Source organism: Neovison vison, chromosome 13, assembly GCF_020171115.1.
Source record: "Neovison vison isolate M4711 chromosome 13, ASM_NN_V1, whole genome shotgun sequence".
NCBI lineage: Eukaryota > Metazoa > Chordata > Mammalia > Carnivora > Mustelidae > Neogale > Neogale vison.
The window spans coordinates 74525179-74546070 of record NC_058103.1 but is presented as its reverse complement, the minus strand read 5'-3'; the positions used below and the strand labels follow the sequence as shown (position 1 = coordinate 74546070).

The 20892-nt window shown below is 39.2% G+C and overlaps 1 non-coding gene and 3 gene segments (V, D, J or C); 3 read left to right on the top strand and 1 right to left on the bottom strand.

Annotated features, from left to right (window-relative positions):
- Positions 1-3813: 3813 nt before the first annotated feature.
- LOC122894564 lies at positions 3814-4482 on the top strand. The segment is given in 2 exon segments: positions 3814-3865; positions 4052-4482. Coding segments are annotated over 2 exon segments (483 nt in total).
- Positions 4483-13450: 8968 nt separating this feature from the next.
- On the top strand, positions 13451-13967 carry LOC122894563. The segment is given in 2 exon segments: positions 13451-13511; positions 13633-13967. Coding segments are annotated over 2 exon segments (381 nt in total).
- A 2354-nt stretch (positions 13968-16321) lies between these two features.
- LOC122894902 lies at positions 16322-16427 on the bottom strand. The gene has a single exon (XR_006381902.1). It is a non-coding gene; the product is annotated as a U6 spliceosomal RNA (small nuclear RNA).
- Positions 16428-16912: 485 nt separating this feature from the next.
- Positions 16913-17489, top strand: LOC122894562. The segment is given in 2 exon segments: positions 16913-16961; positions 17134-17489. Coding segments are annotated over 2 exon segments (405 nt in total).
- Positions 17490-20892: the final 3403 nt, after the last annotated feature.

The window sequence follows — 20892 nt, the reverse complement described above, 5'->3', positions numbered from 1 at the left end:
CTGAAGAGAGCGACGCCCCTTGGTCTTACAGGCTAGTTTTTATAGGGCACAATCGCAGACATCTGCATATGTGGCTTTGGCTGATTGGATGTCTCCTACCTGTGTGTTTTAGTAATGGTTACCAATGGCCTTGTTTTAGGTATGTGTTTTAGTAATAGTTACCTGGAATTGGCCTTGTTTTAGGTGTGTGTTTCAGTAACAGTTACCTTGTTTTAGGTGTTGTGTTTTAGTAACAGTTACCTGGAACTGAGAGCAGTAACTTTTCTAGACAACAAAATGTCTACCTAGGCAACATGGAGTCACTATGGCTAAGTAGGCCCAGGCAGGCCCAGGGGTTAACATGTTTTAACGTGGAATCGACCCCAACAATAGTAGGTACATTTTTGTCCATGGTTTCTTTCATTAAATATGATTCACTTATGTTCTTGTGCGTATCATTCATTTATTACTTTCTACTATGGAGTATCCTATTAAATGAATATATCACAATTGCTTTGTGATATATGCAGCATTCAGCTGTATCCACCACTGGGTGGAAACAAGATCTGGTTAAGAGTGAAAACTTTAATTCCATTTCATAATGTTTCAAGGTACAGACTACCCTAGATTTTTATATTCTTTTGATGCAAGAGTAGAGTATGTCTCTAAAATATTTTAGCCAAAACCCATATCTTAGATACATTTATTTAAAGACCCATGTTGGACACCTGACTGGCTCAGTCAGTGGAGTATGTGACTTTTGATCTCGGGGTTGTATGTATATTTTTGTCTTCCCCACTAGACTGTAAATTATTGTCTCTCTTGATTTCAAACCCCATGTTGGGTGTAAAGATTTCTTAAAAAAAAAAAACAAAACAAGATAAAAACCTATGCTAACATTCATTTTGCTATGTAATATGCCACTACTTCTACTAACAAAAACCTAACATATGGTATGCTCTGTTATTTAGTAACGTTTCAGGAATTGATCAAGATGTGGATAGGTGAATGGTAGTTTCTTGTGTCATGGCAGTCTATTAGAATGTGAGCTAATCACTCCTGACATTTGCTTTCTTGTCTAGGACAAGAGTTGAAGAGTTGAAGAGTTGAAGCTTAATTTAAGTGACATACATGATATTTTATTGCCTGTGTTGACAAAGTTTTAATGTAAATTACACATCCTAACACTTTGATGTGTTGACCCTTGTCAACATAGCTGACCCTTGAACAGGATGGGGAAGGAGGCAGTGTATGGTCACTGACTCCCTGCCTAATGTTCCTGACCTTCCCTCTGCCTGGAGTAATTTTCACCAACTAGTCTCATGAATCATTCCTTCACTTTTTCCTAGTCTCAGCTCTTAGAGAAACATGTGCACATGTGAATAAAGAAGAATGCTCAGAAGGGTTTATTTTTGTGTGGTGTTTCATAGATTAAAAAAAATCAGCACCTTAACATTTCATTAATAGAAGAAGGGATGTATAAAAGGTTGCATATTCATAATATGGAATACAATGCAACAGAAAGATATGTGTGTGTTAACATAATAAGACCTACAAGATTTATTATTGAGTTTATAAAGCAAGTTACAGAAAGGTATGCACAGTATGTATCATTTTGTATTAAAACACTGTAAATAAAACTACACTATATATTTTCTGTGGATTCATATGTTTGTTGTATGTGTATGATCTACAGCAAAACACCTGGAGGCATCAACTCCAAATTGAATAATGGAAAGGTAAAAATTGAGAGTGGAAGGCAAAGGGGCTTTTTGGCTTTATGTAATATTTTATTCCTTTAAATATATTCAAGAATTCCTGTTAATGTTATTATTAATAACAAGTAATAAGCTATCATAAAAGTTTATGTTGTCCCCTATTTTTCTCATCAAAAGAGAGGAAAAGAGAGAATGATCACCTTTTTCATAAAATTTTGTCCAACCACCCCACACATAAAATATTTCTACCTCCCCTAGATCATAAAGCTTTTAATTCATACTCTTCTTATGGTCCTACTTTTTGACTCTACTATAGTTATGCATATTTTTGTCTTCCCCACTAGACTGTAAACTACTGTCTCAACCTTTTTACATATTCTTAACACTTGGTGAATTACCTCATTTATGGTAAAACTTCAGCAAATGTTTATGGATTTATTTTGAACTATGTAAAAGAAATCAAATAGCACAAGATGAGAATTGCCAAATTATTTTATGATATTGATTTCCATTAAATTCCATTTTAAAAGTAGGATTTGGTTCAATTTTACTCCCCATCCAGTATAAACAGTTACTTTATTTTCTGATCATATGTCTCATCAAGAAGCATGGAATGATTACACGGGGCTGGACTTCTGTGCTGAGTCACTTGGTTTCAATTGGTCTTCGTTTATGTTTTAGCCCACTAGGGAGCACTCTAGGCTTTACAAGAAATGAAGATCCACCCCCAACCCCCTCCAGGCCCTTTGTAAGAGAGAGTTGAACAGTTAGGAGAGAACAGAAAATATGTGAGCCAATCAAATTATAGATAGCAAAAGTGGGGGGGAGGGGCAACCTTGTTTGTGTGAAGTTCATCTTAGGTTTTCAGCTCTGTCATTCCATATCAACTTCAAAAAGTTGGAATCTATATCTCTATACATCCACTGTGAGGATGATTCTCGGAGGAGAGGTATGGGAATAGGAATATTTCTGGGCACTTGCGTGTAAGTTCAACAGAAAGTGTCCCATTGTCTGTTTTCAATTTTTTAATTGTTATAAATAAAATACCCCAAACCCATTGATAATTGAGAAATTATCTCAATACCCCTGCTATTCTACCGTTTCATATATCTTGGTTGAGAATGGAAGGAACAAGAATGAAGAGAAGAAAAAAGAAAGAAAAAAAAAGGAACAAAAAGAGAAGGAAAGGGAGAGAACAATATTGACTGTGACCAGCAATTGTGGCCTGGTCAGACTCAGCTGTGTGGGTTAGCAGGGTGTCCACCAGTTGCACACGAGAGGTGGAGATGTGGAAATTAAATCAGAGACAGCATTATGCAGACATCCTATTTTTCACCAACCAACTTCTGGTTGGAATCATTTTCTATGCAGATGGTGACTGTCTTGGTTTCTAGAATTCTCTTGATTTCAAGAAGCTGTATTTACTTCTACAATATACAATGCACGCTATCAGATAGTTTTCCTTTATCATTGTTTTTATTTTTTTATTTTAAATATTTTATTTATTTATGGGAGAGAGAGAGAATGAACAAGAGGAGAGGTAGAGGGAGAGCCAAATTCCCTGCTGAGCAGGGAGCCCACCCTGCCCCCTCCCAGGACCCCAGGATCATGACCTGAGCCAAAGGCAGATGCTCCACCTGCTGAAACACCCAGGTGCCCCATCAGTATTTTTACATAACTGAATTCTCACATTGTCTATCAAACTATGTAATTTGGGGAATGGAATCACTCTTTGCTATGATGCTTCAAGGTTCTGTGTAACTCCCTTTCCTCAGTGACTCTAGAAAATATTATTCACTTTTCCTCACATACTAACACATACATTTCTTACATAAAGTGTTTTAAGGAAAAAAATCAAACCTTATATCTTCCTAAATTGGAAATATTACTCTTACCTCCCTGCACTGTAGGCAAGCACCATTTTGGAGAGTTTACTCTGTACTGTTCAGGGCCACTGTGGGTGGAGTCTGGAGTTCTGTGAATGACAGGGCTGAGGTGCGATTGTTGCTCAGTGGTTCTGTTGGAAGGGATTGAGGGTAAGACCCAATTTCTCTGATTCAAGACTCTACACTCTGCTTGTAGGGACATCAGAAAATCAGCAACTACACAAGGAATCATGAGGAGACACGGGGGAGTTCTGCTGGGGCTCCTGTGGCTCCAGGTTTGCTGTGAGTGGGGGCGTTCCAGATGGGGCTGAGTGGTCCACAGCCAGAAGTGGTGGGGGAGCTGACACCGAGCTCCCAGAGAGTCTTACATCCTCAGCGGTGTTTCCTGGGATTTTTTTGCAGGTTTGAAAACTGGGTCGGTGACTCTCCAGTGATATTATTTGTGTTTGTTTTCTTCTTTCCACACAGTGGTGAGAGGGATGACGGTGGAGCAGAGCTCTTCAGCCCTGAGCTTCCAGGAGGGAGCCGACTCTACTCTGAAGTGCAATTTTTCCCAAACTGCGCGCAGTGTGCAGTGGTTCCGACAGCACCCCGGGGGCGGTAGTCTCACCAGGCTGTTTTACGTATTCTCCGGGATGCAGCAGAGTGGGAGGTTAAACTGCACAGTGAATATTAAGGAACGGTCCAGCACCCTCCACATTGGGGCCTCCCGACTGGAAGACTCAGCCACCTACCTGTGTGCGGCGCAGGCACCGTGCTCCCCCGTGATCTGTAGCCTGCACCCAAACTGCAGCTGTGCCTGCAGCCCCACCAGGAAGCCTTGCACCGCGGTCTCACACAGCATGCTTGGACCATCTGGGGCTCTTCTGGGCTCCAAAGCCGGTGACACTAAACTTTGACAATACAGTACTACAGAATAAAAGTGTGTATGTTGACATTGCATAAAGCATATTGGAGGGATATTAGCTATTTTTTTTTCAAATTTTTATCTATTTATTTGACAGACAAAGATCACAAGTGGACAGAGAGGCAGGCAGAAAGAGAGGAAGGGAAGCGGACTCCCTGACGAGCAGAGAGCGGGATGCGGGATCATGACTCTAGCGGAAGGCAAAGGCTTTAACTCACTGAACCACCCAGGTGCCCCTGGAGGGATATTAGTTCTTAAAATGTTTAGAAACTCTGGTTTTAAAAAATTACTGCAATGTTGGAAAGCATGTATCGGTAGGCTTAGAGATAGAAATTTAAGGTAAAGGTAATAGCTTTGGTGGAAAAGAGTACCATTTTTCATGTGAAGTTTGAACTTACTCAGTGAACTGATTTTTAACACAGGGGGTAATCTGAAATTAATTTGTCTCGTCACTTTAGGCATAATAAGATGCATAAACAAGCATTCTGAATTATATACAAGTCATGAAGCTGCTTTTTAGTTTCCTATACACCCTCCAAAAGTTATAGAAAATGTCAGAGAAAACAATGAAGTGTTGCTGTATAAATTTACATTTGAATTTTTTTTTAAGATTTTATTTTTTTATTTGACATACGCAGAGAGAGATCACAAGTAGGCAGAAGACAGGCAGAGAGAGAGATGCAGAAGCAGGCTCCCCACTGAGCAGAGAGCCTGATGGGGGGCTCCATCCCAGGATGCCGGGACTACGACCCGAGTGGAAGGCAGAGGCTTAAACCTCTGAACCACCCAGATACCCAGATATTAAATTTACATTTAATATTAAATTCAGATTTACATGAAACTGATTGGTATGATATTAAATAATTTAGAACAATTATTCCACTAGAGACATCAGCTCTAGATTTACTTTATTTATATTTCAACTAATTTATCAGATATTTATTCTAATTTTGTCATAGCATATAAAATATCCTTTAAAATCTGCAATATCAGTTGCACCAACAGAAATACCCTTCTCAAAATTAAAAGTGATCAAAAATTCTGTTTGCAGCATTGTATTTACCTACAGCAACTGTCATTGCTTTCAATTATATTGATTGAAATGAAGTTACTAAAAGTATTAATTTTGGTAGCCACATAAATTAATTTGTAGGAAAGCCAGCCAGAAAAATATTATTAAGATATTATGCTACCAAAGTATTATTTATTGTATTATACAAAATTTTTAAATGTAATTTTCTAACAGTTTTTTTTGCAATTTGTAAATTTATTTATTTTTAAGATTTATTTATTTATTTTATTTGACAGACAGAGATCAGAAGTAGGCAGGGATGCAGGCAGAGAGAGAGGGGTTGGGGAAGCAGGCTCCCTGCTGAACAGAGAGCCGGATGCGGGGCTCGATTCCAGGACCCTGAGATCATGACCTGAGCTGAAGGCAGAGGCTTTAACCCACTGAGTCACCCAGGGGCCCTGCAATTTGTAAATTTATATCTTTACTTATGTACCATTGAAGTTCTATTGTGTTTTATAAGTAAAAGGATTTTTACTTTTTTTTTTAAATTTTTATAGCTTCTATTTATTTATTTGAGAAACAGAGGGAGAGAGAAGGAACAGAGGCAGAGGGAGAAGCAGACTCCCTGCTGGCCAGGGAGCCTGACATGGGACTTGATCCCAGCACTCTGGGATCATGACCTGAGCCCAAGGCAGACGCTTAACTGACTGAGCCACCCAGGTGCTCCAATAAAATAAACACTTTTAAGAGAGCTTTATATTTTATTACAGAATGTAATATTTCTTTTCTGCTTTTTGAAAATCTGGGGCCCCAGATTTTCCTTTGTCATTGTGTACCACAAATTATATAGCCATCTCTGTCTGCGAATTTTGAACACTTGACTTAAACTTGAATGAGGGAGCTAGAAGCTGGAAAACAATCAGGTCCTTTGAAAACGTATTTTTTTTTTTAAATTTATTATACTCAGTGAGTAAAATTCCATTTTATTCCATTTTCCCGTAGATTTAGATCCTCCTTGATCCAACTTTGGTCTCATAGAAGAAAAGAAAACCCGGAGAGAATCTTACCCTGAAGACTCTCTCTCTGCTTCTGAAGAGGACTTGGGGTTGGTTAGAGTCAACCTCAGACCCACTAGATCACATGTGGCTGTGAAAATGAGAGTATCACTAATATATTGTTATAAAAAATGTAACCACTGCAATTGAGAGGCTAAGGGAGAACATTGTCCTCATGGTGGCCATCCATGAAGGTATTAGAAAAAAACCTTTAGAGGTCAACAATTTTTGACGATGAGCCAGGCAATAGTCAATGAAATAATCATGGACTGTATGTGACTAACATAACACAATTAAAAAAAAAAAAGATTCTGTCTCTTCTCCCCAGCTCCTGCCCTTCCTCATTATAAATAAAAAAATATCATGAAGGAATCATGATTCACTCTCTTAAACAAAGAAAATGGAAAACCTTCCCTTTTTCCCAATCTACCACCCTTATTTGCCTGCTATGGAGAAAAATTCTAAAAGGGACACAGAAGCCAAAGATTACATATTTCCAATGCCTCTGATCTCTGACTCTGCTTCTTCAAGTTGGTTTCACCAGTGACCTTGCAATTTCCATAGAATTGACAGCACCAACAGACAAAATGTGGATTCTTCCCTCAATTAAGATGCCAGTATAAAAATTTCAGTGATAGAGAGTGGGATGGAGCGGGGGATTGCTTTCCAGGCACCTGCTGTCTGCACTCAAACCTGGGACTGGGGCAGCTCCTGTCCTCTGACACAGACTTGCAAGGATAGCTTTTGTGCTGTTGTTTATCCACAAGTGGAAGCTAACATATTAGACATTAAAAGCTTATAAGGGGAAGAGTAAGTTCATGATGACCTGGACAGAGTTAGAGCATTTTGTTAGATGACTGTTGCTTAATGGATTCTTGAAGGCAGTTAGTACTGTTTTATTTTGAAATCTGGGTTTTAAAGATGACTTTACATTTGGTATTCAGACTCCTTTCCTATAAATAACTCCTTAGTAACAGTATAACAGTCCTTATTATGGATGGACTCAAACACTGTGTTTCAAAAGTAGCATTTATGATATTTCTGATTCTGAAGGATAATTGGACATTTATAAATATGGAATGTACAAATATGAAAGTGAAAATTTTGTGATCACATAATATTCCCATTACCTTTTAGTCTCTAAAAATCCTTATTATAATTGTTATTGCGATTTTTTCACTTTATATATTTTGATTTGAGCTTGCCCCTTTCATCAGTTTTTTTCTCAAAGATCTGCTTTATTTTTTAAGTTAGTCATTTAACAGCTGTTTTAAAATAGCTCTGTGTGATATTTTACTTAATTACATTTTCATATTAATTTTGTTCCTCTGTATTTTCGGGCAAAATCTGAGAGCCATTTCTATGTGCTTTGATTACCTTCTTGTTCAGAAATTTTGTCACGGGTTTTCCTTTAGCGCCCAGGGATGGTAAGTAATATTTGTGTGTTTGAGGGAAATCAAGCAGGGAGTGGTTTGACAATGTGAGCTTCAGATAAAACTCAGAAATCTATTCTCATTTACAAAATTCCATATATGTTCACAATAACACTTTCATAGAATTTAGGAGAAAGAATTTAGTATTTCATTCACTGCTATATTACAGTAGGTAGAACAAACTTTTTCACATAATTCATTATCTGTAGATGTTAGTGAGAGAAGGAAAGAAGAATTCTGTTACCCATAATTTAATTTAAGCTTTATGATTGGATTGAATTTGTAAATTTATTTGTGACACATAAAGGTTCTTGAAGTATATGTCTGATTATTTGATCGTTTTATGACATACTGTTTCTTTCCATTTATATATGTCTTTTTTTAAAAAAAAGATTTTATTTATTTACTTGACAGAGAGATCACAAATAGGCAGAAAGGCAGGGGGAAGCAGGCTCCCCGTTGAGCAGAGAGCCTGATGTGGGGCTTGATCCCAAGACCCTGAGATCATGACCTGACTGAAGGCAGAGGCTTAACCCACTGAGCCACCAAGGAGCCCCTGTATGTCTCTTTCTTAATAGCGCTCAGTGGTTTGAAGATAATTCCATTTTTCCTGGACTTGTAATTTTTTGTTACCATTATAATGAAAACTTTTCTCTCTGAGATATATTGGAAAATATTTTTATGTATGTATCAGCCACCTGACTAATTTTTTAAAGGTTTTATTTATTTATTTGACAGAGAAAGAGAGAGCACAAGTAGGCAGAGAGGCAGGCAGAGAGAGAGAGAGAGAGAGGTGGAAGCAGGCTCCCTGCTGAGCAGAGAGCCTGATGCGGGGCTCAATCCCAGGACCCTAGGATCATGACCTGAGCCAAAGGCAGAGGCCTTAACCCACTGAGCCACCCAGGAACCCCATATATATGAATTTTATTTTTAAAAGATTTTATTTATTTATTTGACAGACAGAGCTCACAAGTAGGCAGAGAGGCAGGCAGAGAGAATGAGAGGTGGAAGCAGGTTCGCTGCTGAGCAGAGAGCCGGATGCGGAGCTCAATCCCAGGACCCTGAGATCATGACCTGAGCTGAAGACAGAGGCTTTAACCCAGTGAGCCACCCAGGCACCCCTAAAGATTTTATTTATTTGTTTGTCAGAGAGAGAGAGAGAGAGCCCAAGCAGGGGGAGGAGTAGGCAATGGAGAAGCAGGTTCCCTGCCAAACAAGGAACCTCAGGTGGGACTCAATCCCAGGACCCTGGGATCATGACCTGAGCAGAATGCAGAGGCTTAACCAGTTGAGCCACCCAGGCGGACTCAGCCCCCTTACAATTATTAGTAGATGGCACAAAGGCATTTGGAGTAAAGGCTAATGTAGAAATGACATGTTACCAACCTCCCTCTGCATATATTCACATTTCATGAAATTAAACAGTATTAATCACAACCTTCTTTTTTAAAAAAGTTATTTCTCTAGTGTTATAGAGACATCAATGGAGCTAACGGAGGTGTGTAAATATTTAATTCTCTCATTCTCCCACCTCTGCTCAAGGGTAGACTCCTTACAAGGTTCCTCCAGGTCTTCCTCACTAAGGATGGCTATAATTGGCAATTGTCATGGTGAGAGTGGTTTCTCTTAGCGGAGTTACAGTTGTGCGTTATTTGCTCACTGACTTTTTCTTATTGGGAAATGCATCAAATTAGATTCAGCTTATCACATCTGACCAAATGAGGATAAAACTGTAGCCCAACACGTCAATGGGCTTGATTCCTTCCCTCCTTATACCGTCAGCTCCTGTGCAGTGCCTTTCCTCCAAGCCTGATAATGGAGTCAGAAGGAAGCATGCTTCTATATTATTCATTTGTTTCCTCTTAAGTCCAGTTAGAAACAAGAGAGAAGGTGCAGTTTCTACAAGTTTGAATGCTTGATCATACTGAGGTGAGAATTGAGGCAGGGGAAGAAAACAAGTGTTTTAGCCTGAGTGTGCACTGAGTCTCGATCCAGACACATTCAGGGTTTAAACCTTCATCATGTTTGGTGTATTTGTTTTCTACGTCCTGGAACAAGGCAGTGCAAACTTTTAGGCCTTCTCTTGATCCTGTGAAGCCAGACTGGGTGCTGAGAGTCTCCCTTTTGTTTGCTTTCTCTACGATGGTGCTGACTGAATTTATGTGATTTCTCCCAGTCTGGCAGAGTGGGGCAGCCTTCTGCACAAGCTCACTAGTCCGCTCACTAACTCCAAAAGCTCACTGTTGTTACCCCCCTGTGTGCACTGTTGGGAGGTCACTGGGTGGGATGATGTATGGGTGAGAGACTGAGTGTTTTGTGTGCTCATGGACCATTTGTGGGGGTTTGCAGACAACTAACTCCAGTTGCTCAGGGACAGATTCCATTTTATTTTATTTTATTATGTTATGTTATGTTAGTGACCATAGAGTGGATCATTAGTTTTTGATGTATCATTCCATGATTTATTGTTTGTGTATAACATCCAGTGTTCCATGCAGTCCTGCCCTCCTTAATGCCCATCACTGGGCTAACCCCTTTCCCCACCCCCTCCCATCTGAAACCCTCCGTTTGTTTCCAAGTGTCCATAGTCTCTCATGGTTCATCTCCCTCTCTGATTCCCCCCCCCTTTATTTTTCCCTTCCTCCTCCTAATGTCCCTCATGCTATTCCTTATGTTCCACATATGAGTGAAACCATATGATAATAGTCTTTCTCTGTTTGACTTATTTCATTTAGCATAATCCTCTCCAGTTCCATCCATGTCAATGGAAATGGTGGGTATTGATCCTTTCTGATGACTGAGTGATATTCCATCGTGTATATATGGACCACATCTTCTTTATCCATTCATCTGTTGAAGGTCATCTCAGTTCCTTCCATATTTTGGCTTGTGGATATTGCTGCTATTAAGATTGCAATGCACATGACCCTTCTTTTCACTACATCTGTATCTTTGTGGGTAAATAACCAGTAGTGCAATTGCTGGGTCATAGAGTAGCTCTATTTTTAACTTTTTGAGGAACCTCCACACTATTTTCCAAAGTGGCTGTACCAACTTGCCTTCCCACCAACAGTGTGAGAGGGTTCCCCTTTCTTCACAACCTCTCCAGCATTTGTTCTTTCTTGCCTTATCAATTTTTGCCATTCTAACTGATGTAAGATGGTATCTCAATGTGGTTTTGATTTGAATTTCCCTGATGGCTAATGATGTCAAACATTTTTTTCCATGTATCTGTTAGCCATTTGTATGTCTTCTTTGGAGAAATGTCTGTTCATGTCTTCTGCTCATGGACAGATTCCTATTGGAGGTTGTGCGGTGATTTGTAAAGTCCATGTTGTTTTACTGTCCTACAGAAGCCCTGGGTTCTGTTCTGTACAAATACAAATCATTGGTTTTTGGGACTTCATTAAGATAGAGAACTTCTGCACAGCAAAGGAAACAGTCAACAAAACAAAGAGCATAGTGGTGAGAATTCTTTTCTAATCGTCTTAGATGGAGCTGTCCATTATGCAATTACATGTTTTTTTCCTAAGATATTATGTGTACAGTTGTCATGGACTGTCTGCTTTTGCTGATTTTCCAGAGAACTTCAGTTTAAGATCTCTAATATGAGTAAATTTTCCAAATTCTGTCAGTGAAGAATGTAGGTTGTCATATTATTTGATAAACATGTAACTAAGGATCCATTTCCTCTACTTTATCTGCTGAATTAGTAACAAAAGGTTATTTCACAATTCTCAATGACAGTTTTTTTTCTGGGATTTTGTTCAGGGCACCAAAGGTTTAGGTCATGTAATGGTGATGAAAGTAATGTCCACAAAGCAGCCTGTACCTGTGAGGAAAGGAAGAATGTCAAGGCTTTACTATCTAGTTCAATAGTTTGGGAAGGCTGGAATTCGTGTGGTTTGGGACATCTGAGTTATGTGGGCTACAGTGACCAGTTAAAAGTGATACAGCCTAGGACTTTGTAAGGAAGACACAGGACCACAAAGGCTAAGGCTGTACCAGACCACAGTAGTTCAAGGGTAACTGCTACAGTAACTCATTTCAGTTTAACATTGCATTTGTTGTTTCCATTTTTCCACAGGATCTGGGTGTGACAGGAGAAGAGAAGTTTCTATGTGAGTCCTAACTTTACCTAACTTTCCCAGAGACTTTTGCTCCACCCTCTAGAGAGTATTTGAAATGGTATAGGCATTAAACACAAAATCCAACTGATATTTGACTCTTTTTAAAAAAACTTATTTATTTACTAGACAGAGAGAGAGAGCACAAGCATGGGAGTGGCAGCCAGAGGGAGTAGGATGCTGGACTCAATTCCCAGACCTCAGGATCAGCACCTGAGTTGAAGGCAGACACTCAACCGACTGAGCTACCCACGCACCCCTGATATTTGAATCTTGTGATTGTTGAGGCTTTCAGGAAAGAGAATGGTTCTATCCATGTAGAAAATAAAATACTATTACCCATCCACACTCTTAGCTCATGCAGGGAATGCAACTGTGTTAAATCCCTTTGGAGATACTCAAATGTTTCCTTAGGACAGTATTTCAGAGCATATCCCACCATTCCAGATTTTTTGGGATCTCATTGACTCCCAGAAAGTCATGAAAAGCCCCATTGTCGGCCATCCTAGAAAAGTCTCCCCACTAGTGTTTGGTTTAAAGTTGCATCCAGTATATTCCCAGTGTGAAGTGTTTTCTCTGCTGGATTGTAGCAAGTGTTCGTTGGTATCATTTGGCTGCACTAGGCAGCTGTCCTGGCTTTGCTACATCTTGTTCTCATGGATCATCAAATCATTCATTCATAGTGATTCTTTACAAAATTTAGTGCCAAGATAGAATTAATTGAACTTTTCCTTGGTTTTGTGTTTGTTTTTAGAGAAGTGCTTACATAAGGACCATCTTGGAATTCATATTTATGATGACCTGCTCAAGCATTTTTTCTTAGCTTCTACCAGTGTCTTTTTAAATCTGAAACTTTGTTTTGATGACAATTTTTTAAAAAATTTTCGTGAATACATGAAATAATTAATGTATTTGCTGCTCCTTTCTAGTAGAATGCAGGAGATACATGAAAGGGTTAAGAAAAATTAGAAACTTAAGAAAGCTCATTGTCTTTATAGTTTTTGGAAGCAGTGACCTACCTTAAAAACATACTCACTGACACCAACTACATGATTTTTTGTAAATTGACATATCCAAGAGATACTCATTAGTTCAGCCACTTGATTTAATGATGCTTCACAAGGGACTGGATTTTGTCAAGAGGTCTGGAGTAGTAACTGCACGAATAGTCTGGGGTAAGGATTCTGGCCAACAAGCACCCATTTTAGCCCCTGTCCACCAGGGGGTGCAGCTTCCTACCACAATCACATTTCCTGTGTGAAATGTGGGCTTCCACTGGTATTTCTCTGTCCCTCCAAACTTGCTTCATGTTAAGAATTAAGAACATTATTTAGGTGACACTCCAGAGATGAAGAGTTCTCCTGGCTTTGTGACTATGGTACTCTTAATGCTTGGTAAGTAAAATCCTTCTTAAAATTTGGATTCTTTTTCTTTTGTATCAGTAAAAAGTTGAACTATAATTTATTCAAGAGCTTCATGCCCAAGGTGACACAGGTCTCTTTTCTTTTTCCTCAGGACAAACCCGTGGAGACTCAGTGACTCAGACGGAAGGCCAAGTGACCCTCTCAGAAAATGCTTTCCTGACTATGAATTGTACTTATTCAGCATCAGGGTATCCTGTCCTTTTCTGGTATGTCCAGTATCCAGGAGAAAATCTAGAGCTCCTCCTGAAAGCCTTGAAGGACAAGGAGAAAGGAAGCAACAAAGGATTTGAAGCCACCTACGACGGCAAATCAAAATCCTTTCACTTGGAGAAAGGCTCAGTGCAAGCCTCAGATTCAGCTGTGTACTACTGTGCCCTGAGTGACACAGTGATAGGGGCTGTAGGGGGAGCTGAACACAAACTCTGAGCAGAACAGGGCCCTGGATGCTGAGCGTCTCTGCCAGATCCATTCTGGTTCCAGCACAGTCTGTGGTTGTTTGTCCCTCAGTGTCTGGTTGATACAAAATCATACAGAGAACAAGAGCATAGGAGTCAGAATAACATTCCCCAACCCCAGGTGTTCCTTAGTGCCACTGAAAACAGTTTGATGCCAAGAGTTCCTCAGCCAGAGTATAACTAATTTCAAGGTAGAATCACATAACAATGATGTGATCCTGCGGTCATCCTTGCAGTGAACGTCCAGCCCCACAAGTTGTTCATGGCACCCTGGTAGGTGTTTCTGTGTCTATGATACATTTAGAGACACACGGTGTGCCTGAAAGGGTGGTGATGCCTAATGTCTTCCTGACAGAGTATAGCAGGAGAGGCGATGGAGATGATCAACCCCAAACTAGATTTTAGTAGAGAAAGAAGGGAAGGGAAGAAAGGAGGAGGAATGCATGTACCTGACCGAGGAAAAGAGAGGTCAGGAACCTCTGCCCTGCTTTTTTTTCTAGTAAATCGGGTGAGAGACTCAGGATGATACTTGACTTGAAGGCTTGGGGGCAGAAACAGAATAGAGGAAGTGGCTTATGTCTTGAGCAATTAAATAGGTAAGTTGACTTTCTGACAGTAAGAACTCAAGGGAGATAGCTTTCAGTGCCCCGGAAATATGGTGAGAAAAAATGCTCTTGCACTGAGGTTTCCTAACGATATAGATAGAGAGGTGACACTGGGAGGGAAAGCCTATTGATTTCTCTAATTCTTGTTTTGCAACTTCTCAGAGAGAGCTTCAAATCATGGGACTGGGAAAATGTATGGGAGAGAGTGAAGATGTACAAAAAATAATAGAAAAAGCAATGTTTATTTTGCAGTCAAGACTTTGCCAGTATTATTTCAATCTTCTTTAATTACTCTCTCCTTATTTGCAGAGTTTACAAATGAGCTATGATCAGAATATTAATATATTCCTTTACATATTTGTTAAATATTCTTGTTTAGTTAATTTTTATTTCATTGGTTTAAAATGAATATTTTATATTTAAACCTCTGTAAATATAAGTGCATGTAAATATGTACTTTAAAGTATTCAAAGGATATAAAATAAGAGTTTTCTAAGACTTCTGAGAAACATGGCAGACTAGGAGTGCCTGGATCACTCTAGTTTGAGCTGGAATTCTGATTCTCCAGGTTGTAAGTTTGAGTCCATTTTGGGTAGAGATTACTTAAAATTGAAATCTAAAATAAATAAATAAATAAATAACAAACTAATAGTCAATTAATAATACATGTTTATGTCTTGATTTCTTTAATACTCCTTTTTTGAAATCAACTATTTCTTTATTTGATGGAGAGAGTGCATGAGCACAAGCAAAGGGAGAAGGGGAGGGAGAAGTACACTTCCCACTGAGCAGTGAGCCCAATAGGGGGCTGGATCCTAAGACACCGAGATCATGATCTGAACTGAACTTAGAAGCTGAACTGAATGAGCCAACCAAGCCCCTCTAATACTCTATTAACTTTAGCAAAGCTATCCTAAGGGGCAGAAAGCGAAACAGGAAGAACCTATCAGCAGACTGTGCCATCAATAATTTAGAAAATGAGCTGTATATGGATGGGGTGAACTTGCATGAGAGACTAAATAAGGAGAAACTCAGTCCTGGTATAGAAGCACCTCAGTGTGTGCTGTGCCCTCCAGAAGGGGTTGGGGAAAAGGAGCACCACGTATTTTTAGATAATTGAGGAATACAACACTGCCCATGTTGGTACACACGTGTGTGTGCACGGGTGAGCACGTGTGTATGTGTGTGGTGAGGGTATTGGGGCAGAAGGAAGAATACAAGTAGATGAAGTGGTCACCTTGGGTCTCAGAACTGAGCATATGATGCTTGGAAGCTTACTGTGGTTCAGATGAGGCCAGGGAAACACAAATTCAAAGGACTGATAGCTTATGATCAAAATTTGGTGTCCATTCTGGACTTTCTGAACAGTGCTGAGCTGAGCTGTGGAGACAAAACAATGAGAAGGAGACCATGGTGAGTGGATCTATTGTCTGAGGGCCACAGCTTGAACCCTTCAGCAGAGAATGATCAGATTTTTCTGCTTTTGGCTCCAACATAGGCATCTGAACATACATAGGTAGTAAGAAGGAACACTGGCATAACAATAGGTACATTGAAAGAGCTACAGTGATTAGTCTAAACGCTTTGCCTTCTTATCATAGTGTGATTTACTTCTACCTTAAATAAATCACACAGTGTGAACATACATGACCCTTACAACCCTTTTTTCATAATTCTTACATTTTATGTTGTTTACATAATTAATTACAAGCAGTTTTTTAAAATTATGGAATGCTTCAGGAATTTGCATGTCATTCTTGCACAAGGGTCATGCTGATTTTTCTGTTTCATTCTAATTTTGGTATATGTGCTGCCAAAGTGAGCCCTACCTGTCATATTTTCAGTAAGTGCCATCCACCCACTTTTATCACAGATGTGATGAATAAACATATCACAGTTCGCTAAACCATCGATCCACAATCCTCATTTCAATATAAATTTTACTCATGTTTATTTTCAGTTATAATGTTTTTAGTTAAAATTGCTTAATGCCCACTGGGTGCTGTCCACAACTGATGAGTTGTTGAACACTACATCTGAAACTATGTGAGGTACTATGTGTTGTTAACTGAATTTAAATAAGAAAAAGTTGCCTAATACAAATGGATTTGGGGTAGTGAGTCTCTCAGCTAGAACACAGAGAGTTATGACAGGACCCACACAACTTGCTATACCAGGAAACCCCTGTTTCCTGTTCTGGGCCACAGCAGCACATAACCAGCAATCCTTCCCAGTCAGGTTCTTCTCACAGTGCTGAGCCCTGAACTTGAAGAGGAAGAAGACATTTTCCTTCTAGTGGGAGAACTCAAACATGTTGCTCTCCAACCTTCTCAAGGTGGTCATGGCTTCTGTGTGGCTAGGTAAGGATGGTCCCTGTGGGAATGTGTCTCCTCTATGACTTAAAATCCAGAGAGTTAGGCAGGATCTTGTGCATACCTTGGGAAGAAGGGATGACAGTGTGTAAAACAGAAGTTCTTTGTGCCACATCACATATTCCAGAAGTCTCTGATTCTGTGTTTTTTTCCCCTTCAGGATCCAGTATTTCCCAGAAGATAACTCAAGCCCAGCCAGCAATGTTAGTGCAGGAGAAGGGGACTGTCACTCTGGAATGCACATATTCCACCGATGAACCACGTTATAGTCTCTTGTGGTACAAGCAGCCCAGCAGTGGGCCAATGATTCTCCTTATTCATCAGGATTCTTACAACCTGCAAAATGCCACTGAAGGTCTCTACTCACTGAATTTTCAGAAGACAAGAGATTTCATCGAACTTGTCATCTCAGCTTCACAACTGGAGGATTCTGCAGTGTATTTCTGTGCCCTGAGGGAGCCCACAGTGAGAGGCATGATGGAGGGAGGTATACACAAGTCCCAGGGCTCTTATTGATGCATCTCCCTGCAGTAGGGCCCAAGGGGGGCAATTGCCATCCCAGACGGAAATGGCACAGGTGCAGGCTTAGATTGAGAAATTCATTCTAAGAAAATACCACTCTGGTAATAGATAGTTGATAATGGGTCTTGCATCAAACACCCTCTTATATTTGTTTGGAAGGCAGATTTGTAGAGTAGAAATCTTAAGTATCTCCTCAAGTTTCTTTAATTAGAGAATCTGACCATTTTCACATTCATTTTTACCATTTGAAAATATTTTGAGTGTATAACTCAGGGTTACGAAATACACTTACATGTTGTTCAATCAGCAGCATCTTTCATTTCTAGAATCCTGGCAACTTGAAAAACTGATTATTTGTACTCATTAAACAGTAACTCACCTTTATTTCATTCCTCCATACCTTCAGCACTACTATTTTGCATTATCCTTCCTTGAGCTGAAGCTCTTTAGCTCTCATAGAAGTGGAATTATGCAGTATTGGTCATTTTCCAAAATTTCCTTTGACGTACTGTCCCCATGATGCATCCACTTGCATCGTGTATTAGAATTTCTTTACTTTTTAAAGTTGAACAATATTCCTGTGTATGTAATACGCCATTTTATTTATCCATGTCTATCTGTTGATGGACTTTTGGGTTGCTTCCACTTTTTGGTAGAAACGAATTAAAAAACATCTCAATATTTACAGAAATACCCAAATTCTTTCAATTTTTGAGTATATATCAGAAGTGGATTGCTGGGTCATGAGGTAATTCTATTTTGAAAAAATTATACACATTTATATTGGTTATTTGGAAAAACTATGCTCTAGACTGCAGTATCACAAACAAGTTTCAGGGAACAGAAAAACAGAGTGATCACTAGTCGTGAATGGAGCTCTAGTATATTTGTTAATCAGAAAATCCTAGAGGAGTTTGTCACTCTAGCTACAGTGCGTTGCTTGTTTCAGGTATGAATAATTGGTCTGGATGGAATGGTGAAGCCACTACCCACTGGTCAGCTCCTGGATAGCAGTCTGAGTATCCATTATTTCTTTCCTCATTTGGTAAAAATCCAAACTTGCAATTATTGATTTTTTTTAGTAGTTCCAGTTGCATAAATAAAGAGCCTGTGAACGACTCCCATAAAATATTTCAAAGGCTTAGGAAGAAGTCTTTTGCTACCCGCTTTCTCTGAAATTTGACAATCTATACTGTCAAAAGGAAGTAACAGGCTTTTGCTATCCCAGCTCTGTGTTGTAATCTATTAGCTTTGCCATGAACTTTCTTGATACTTTTGAGCTTTGTTTCATTATTTGTAAATTTATTATTAGCAGTAAATTTATTATTAGTAGTATTATTAGTATTTTATTGTGACAATTTATCAATAATACACCCAGAGAGATTGACAAGTAGCAGATAAGCAATTTAGGAGGATAATCTTTTTAAAAAAGATTTTATTTATTTACTTGAGAGAGAGAGAGAGTGAGAGAGCATGAGAGCAGAGAAGGTCACAGGCAAAAGCAGAATCCCCATGGATCTGGGAACCTGATGTCGGACTCAATCCTGGGACTCCGGGATACTTACCTGAGCTGAAGGCAGTCACTTAACCAACTGAGCCACACAGGTTACCCAGGAGGATAATCTTAATAGGTACAGAAAAAGCATTTGACAAAATTCAGATCCATCCCTGATTAAAACTCCCAGCAAATTACACAAAACTGAAGGGAATTTCCTCACCTTAAAAGAGGGCTTAACCAAAAGTCTACATCAAATGTCACACTTGATGGTGAAAGCTTAATTGCTTTCCCATTAGTTTCAGAAACAAGGGGAAAGTTTTGGCTTCACCACTTAGTATTTAATATTGAAGTAGAGTTTCAATCCAATGTAATAAGGCAAGTAGAAGAAACAAAAGTCATACAGTTTGGAAGGGAAGAAGTGAACTTCTCTCTAGTACCAGAAAGCATATTTGTGCAGAAAATGCAAGGGAATATACAAAACACAATGAAAGAAACTACTAGAACAAATTGGTTTAAGAAAGTCAAATGTACATCAACCATGTGATCCAGCCATTCTACTCCCAGATATGGGCCCAGGAGAAAGGAAAGAATAGGTCTATAAAAAAATCTTATATGCAAATGTTCATAGCAGTTTTGTTTGGAATAATCCGCTGGGACTATTCTATATGGCCAGCAACAAGTGAACAGACAAACTGTTTTATAGGCACATGATTAGATAGTACACAGCAACAGAAAGAAACAAACCCTTTTTTAAAAAAAGATTTAATTTATTTATTTGACCGATGGAGACGAAAAGTAGACAGAGAGCCAGGCAGAGAGAGAGGGGGAAGAACGTTCCCCACTGAGCAGAGAGCCCTATGCGGGGCTTGATCTCTGGACCCAGGGATCATGACTGGAGCCACAGGCAGAGGCTTTAACCCACTGAGCCACCCAGGCGCCCCAGGAAACAAACTCTTGATAGTTATGACTATGGAAGAATTTTTAAATAATTATATTGTGAAGTGCCAGATAAAGAGTACATATAATTCCATTAATTCAAAATTATACACACTAAAGCATGACAGAAGCATTCCCTGCAAATGGGAGTGGTGAGGGTTGAGAGAGGGGTTGCCAAGGGACATGAGGAAACTTTTGGGATGATGCATATGTTCATTATCTCGAATGTAGTGGGTGCTTCACAAATACAAATGTCAAATTATATAGAATTGTCTAATTGGTGCAGCTTATTTTAATGTAAAATATGCATCAATAAAAGCCATTAAGTATCCATATTTACTATGCAGTATCTTTCCTCAATGACGTGCAAGTCCTCCGTGTGACACAGAGTGCAAAATATTTCTCCTTTGGTTTTCATTGGCCTGAATGTTTTTTCTAAAGTTATAGATAGGGATGCCTGGGTGGCTCAGTCTAAGTGTTGGCTTTTGGCTCATGTCATGATCCCAGGGTTAGGACTGAGCCCTGCATGAGGTCCTTGCTCAGCAGGGAGTTTGCTCCTCCCTCTGCTTGTGCTGTGTCTCTGATAAATTAAAAAAAAAAAATGAACTGTTTAAAAAACTAAAGTTACAGATAATGACTTTCTGTTTCCATGTGCTATATTGTTTATTTTCTTTTTTAATAAAGATTTTATTTATTTATTTATTTATTTATTTAAGAGAGAATGATAGAGTCATAGAGACTAAGAGAGAGACACACAGAGAGAAAGCAGATTCTGAATGAGTACAGAGACCCATTCAGGGCTCTGATCCTGAGATATTACCCTAGTCATAACCAAGAGCCTGAAGCTCTACCAGCTGAGCCCCCCTGGTGCCCCATGTTTATTTTCAACCATTATCATTCTAACTTTTTGGGATTTCCTTTGCATATCTGGATACAAGTTTGCTGTGGTTTGTCCCAAATTCC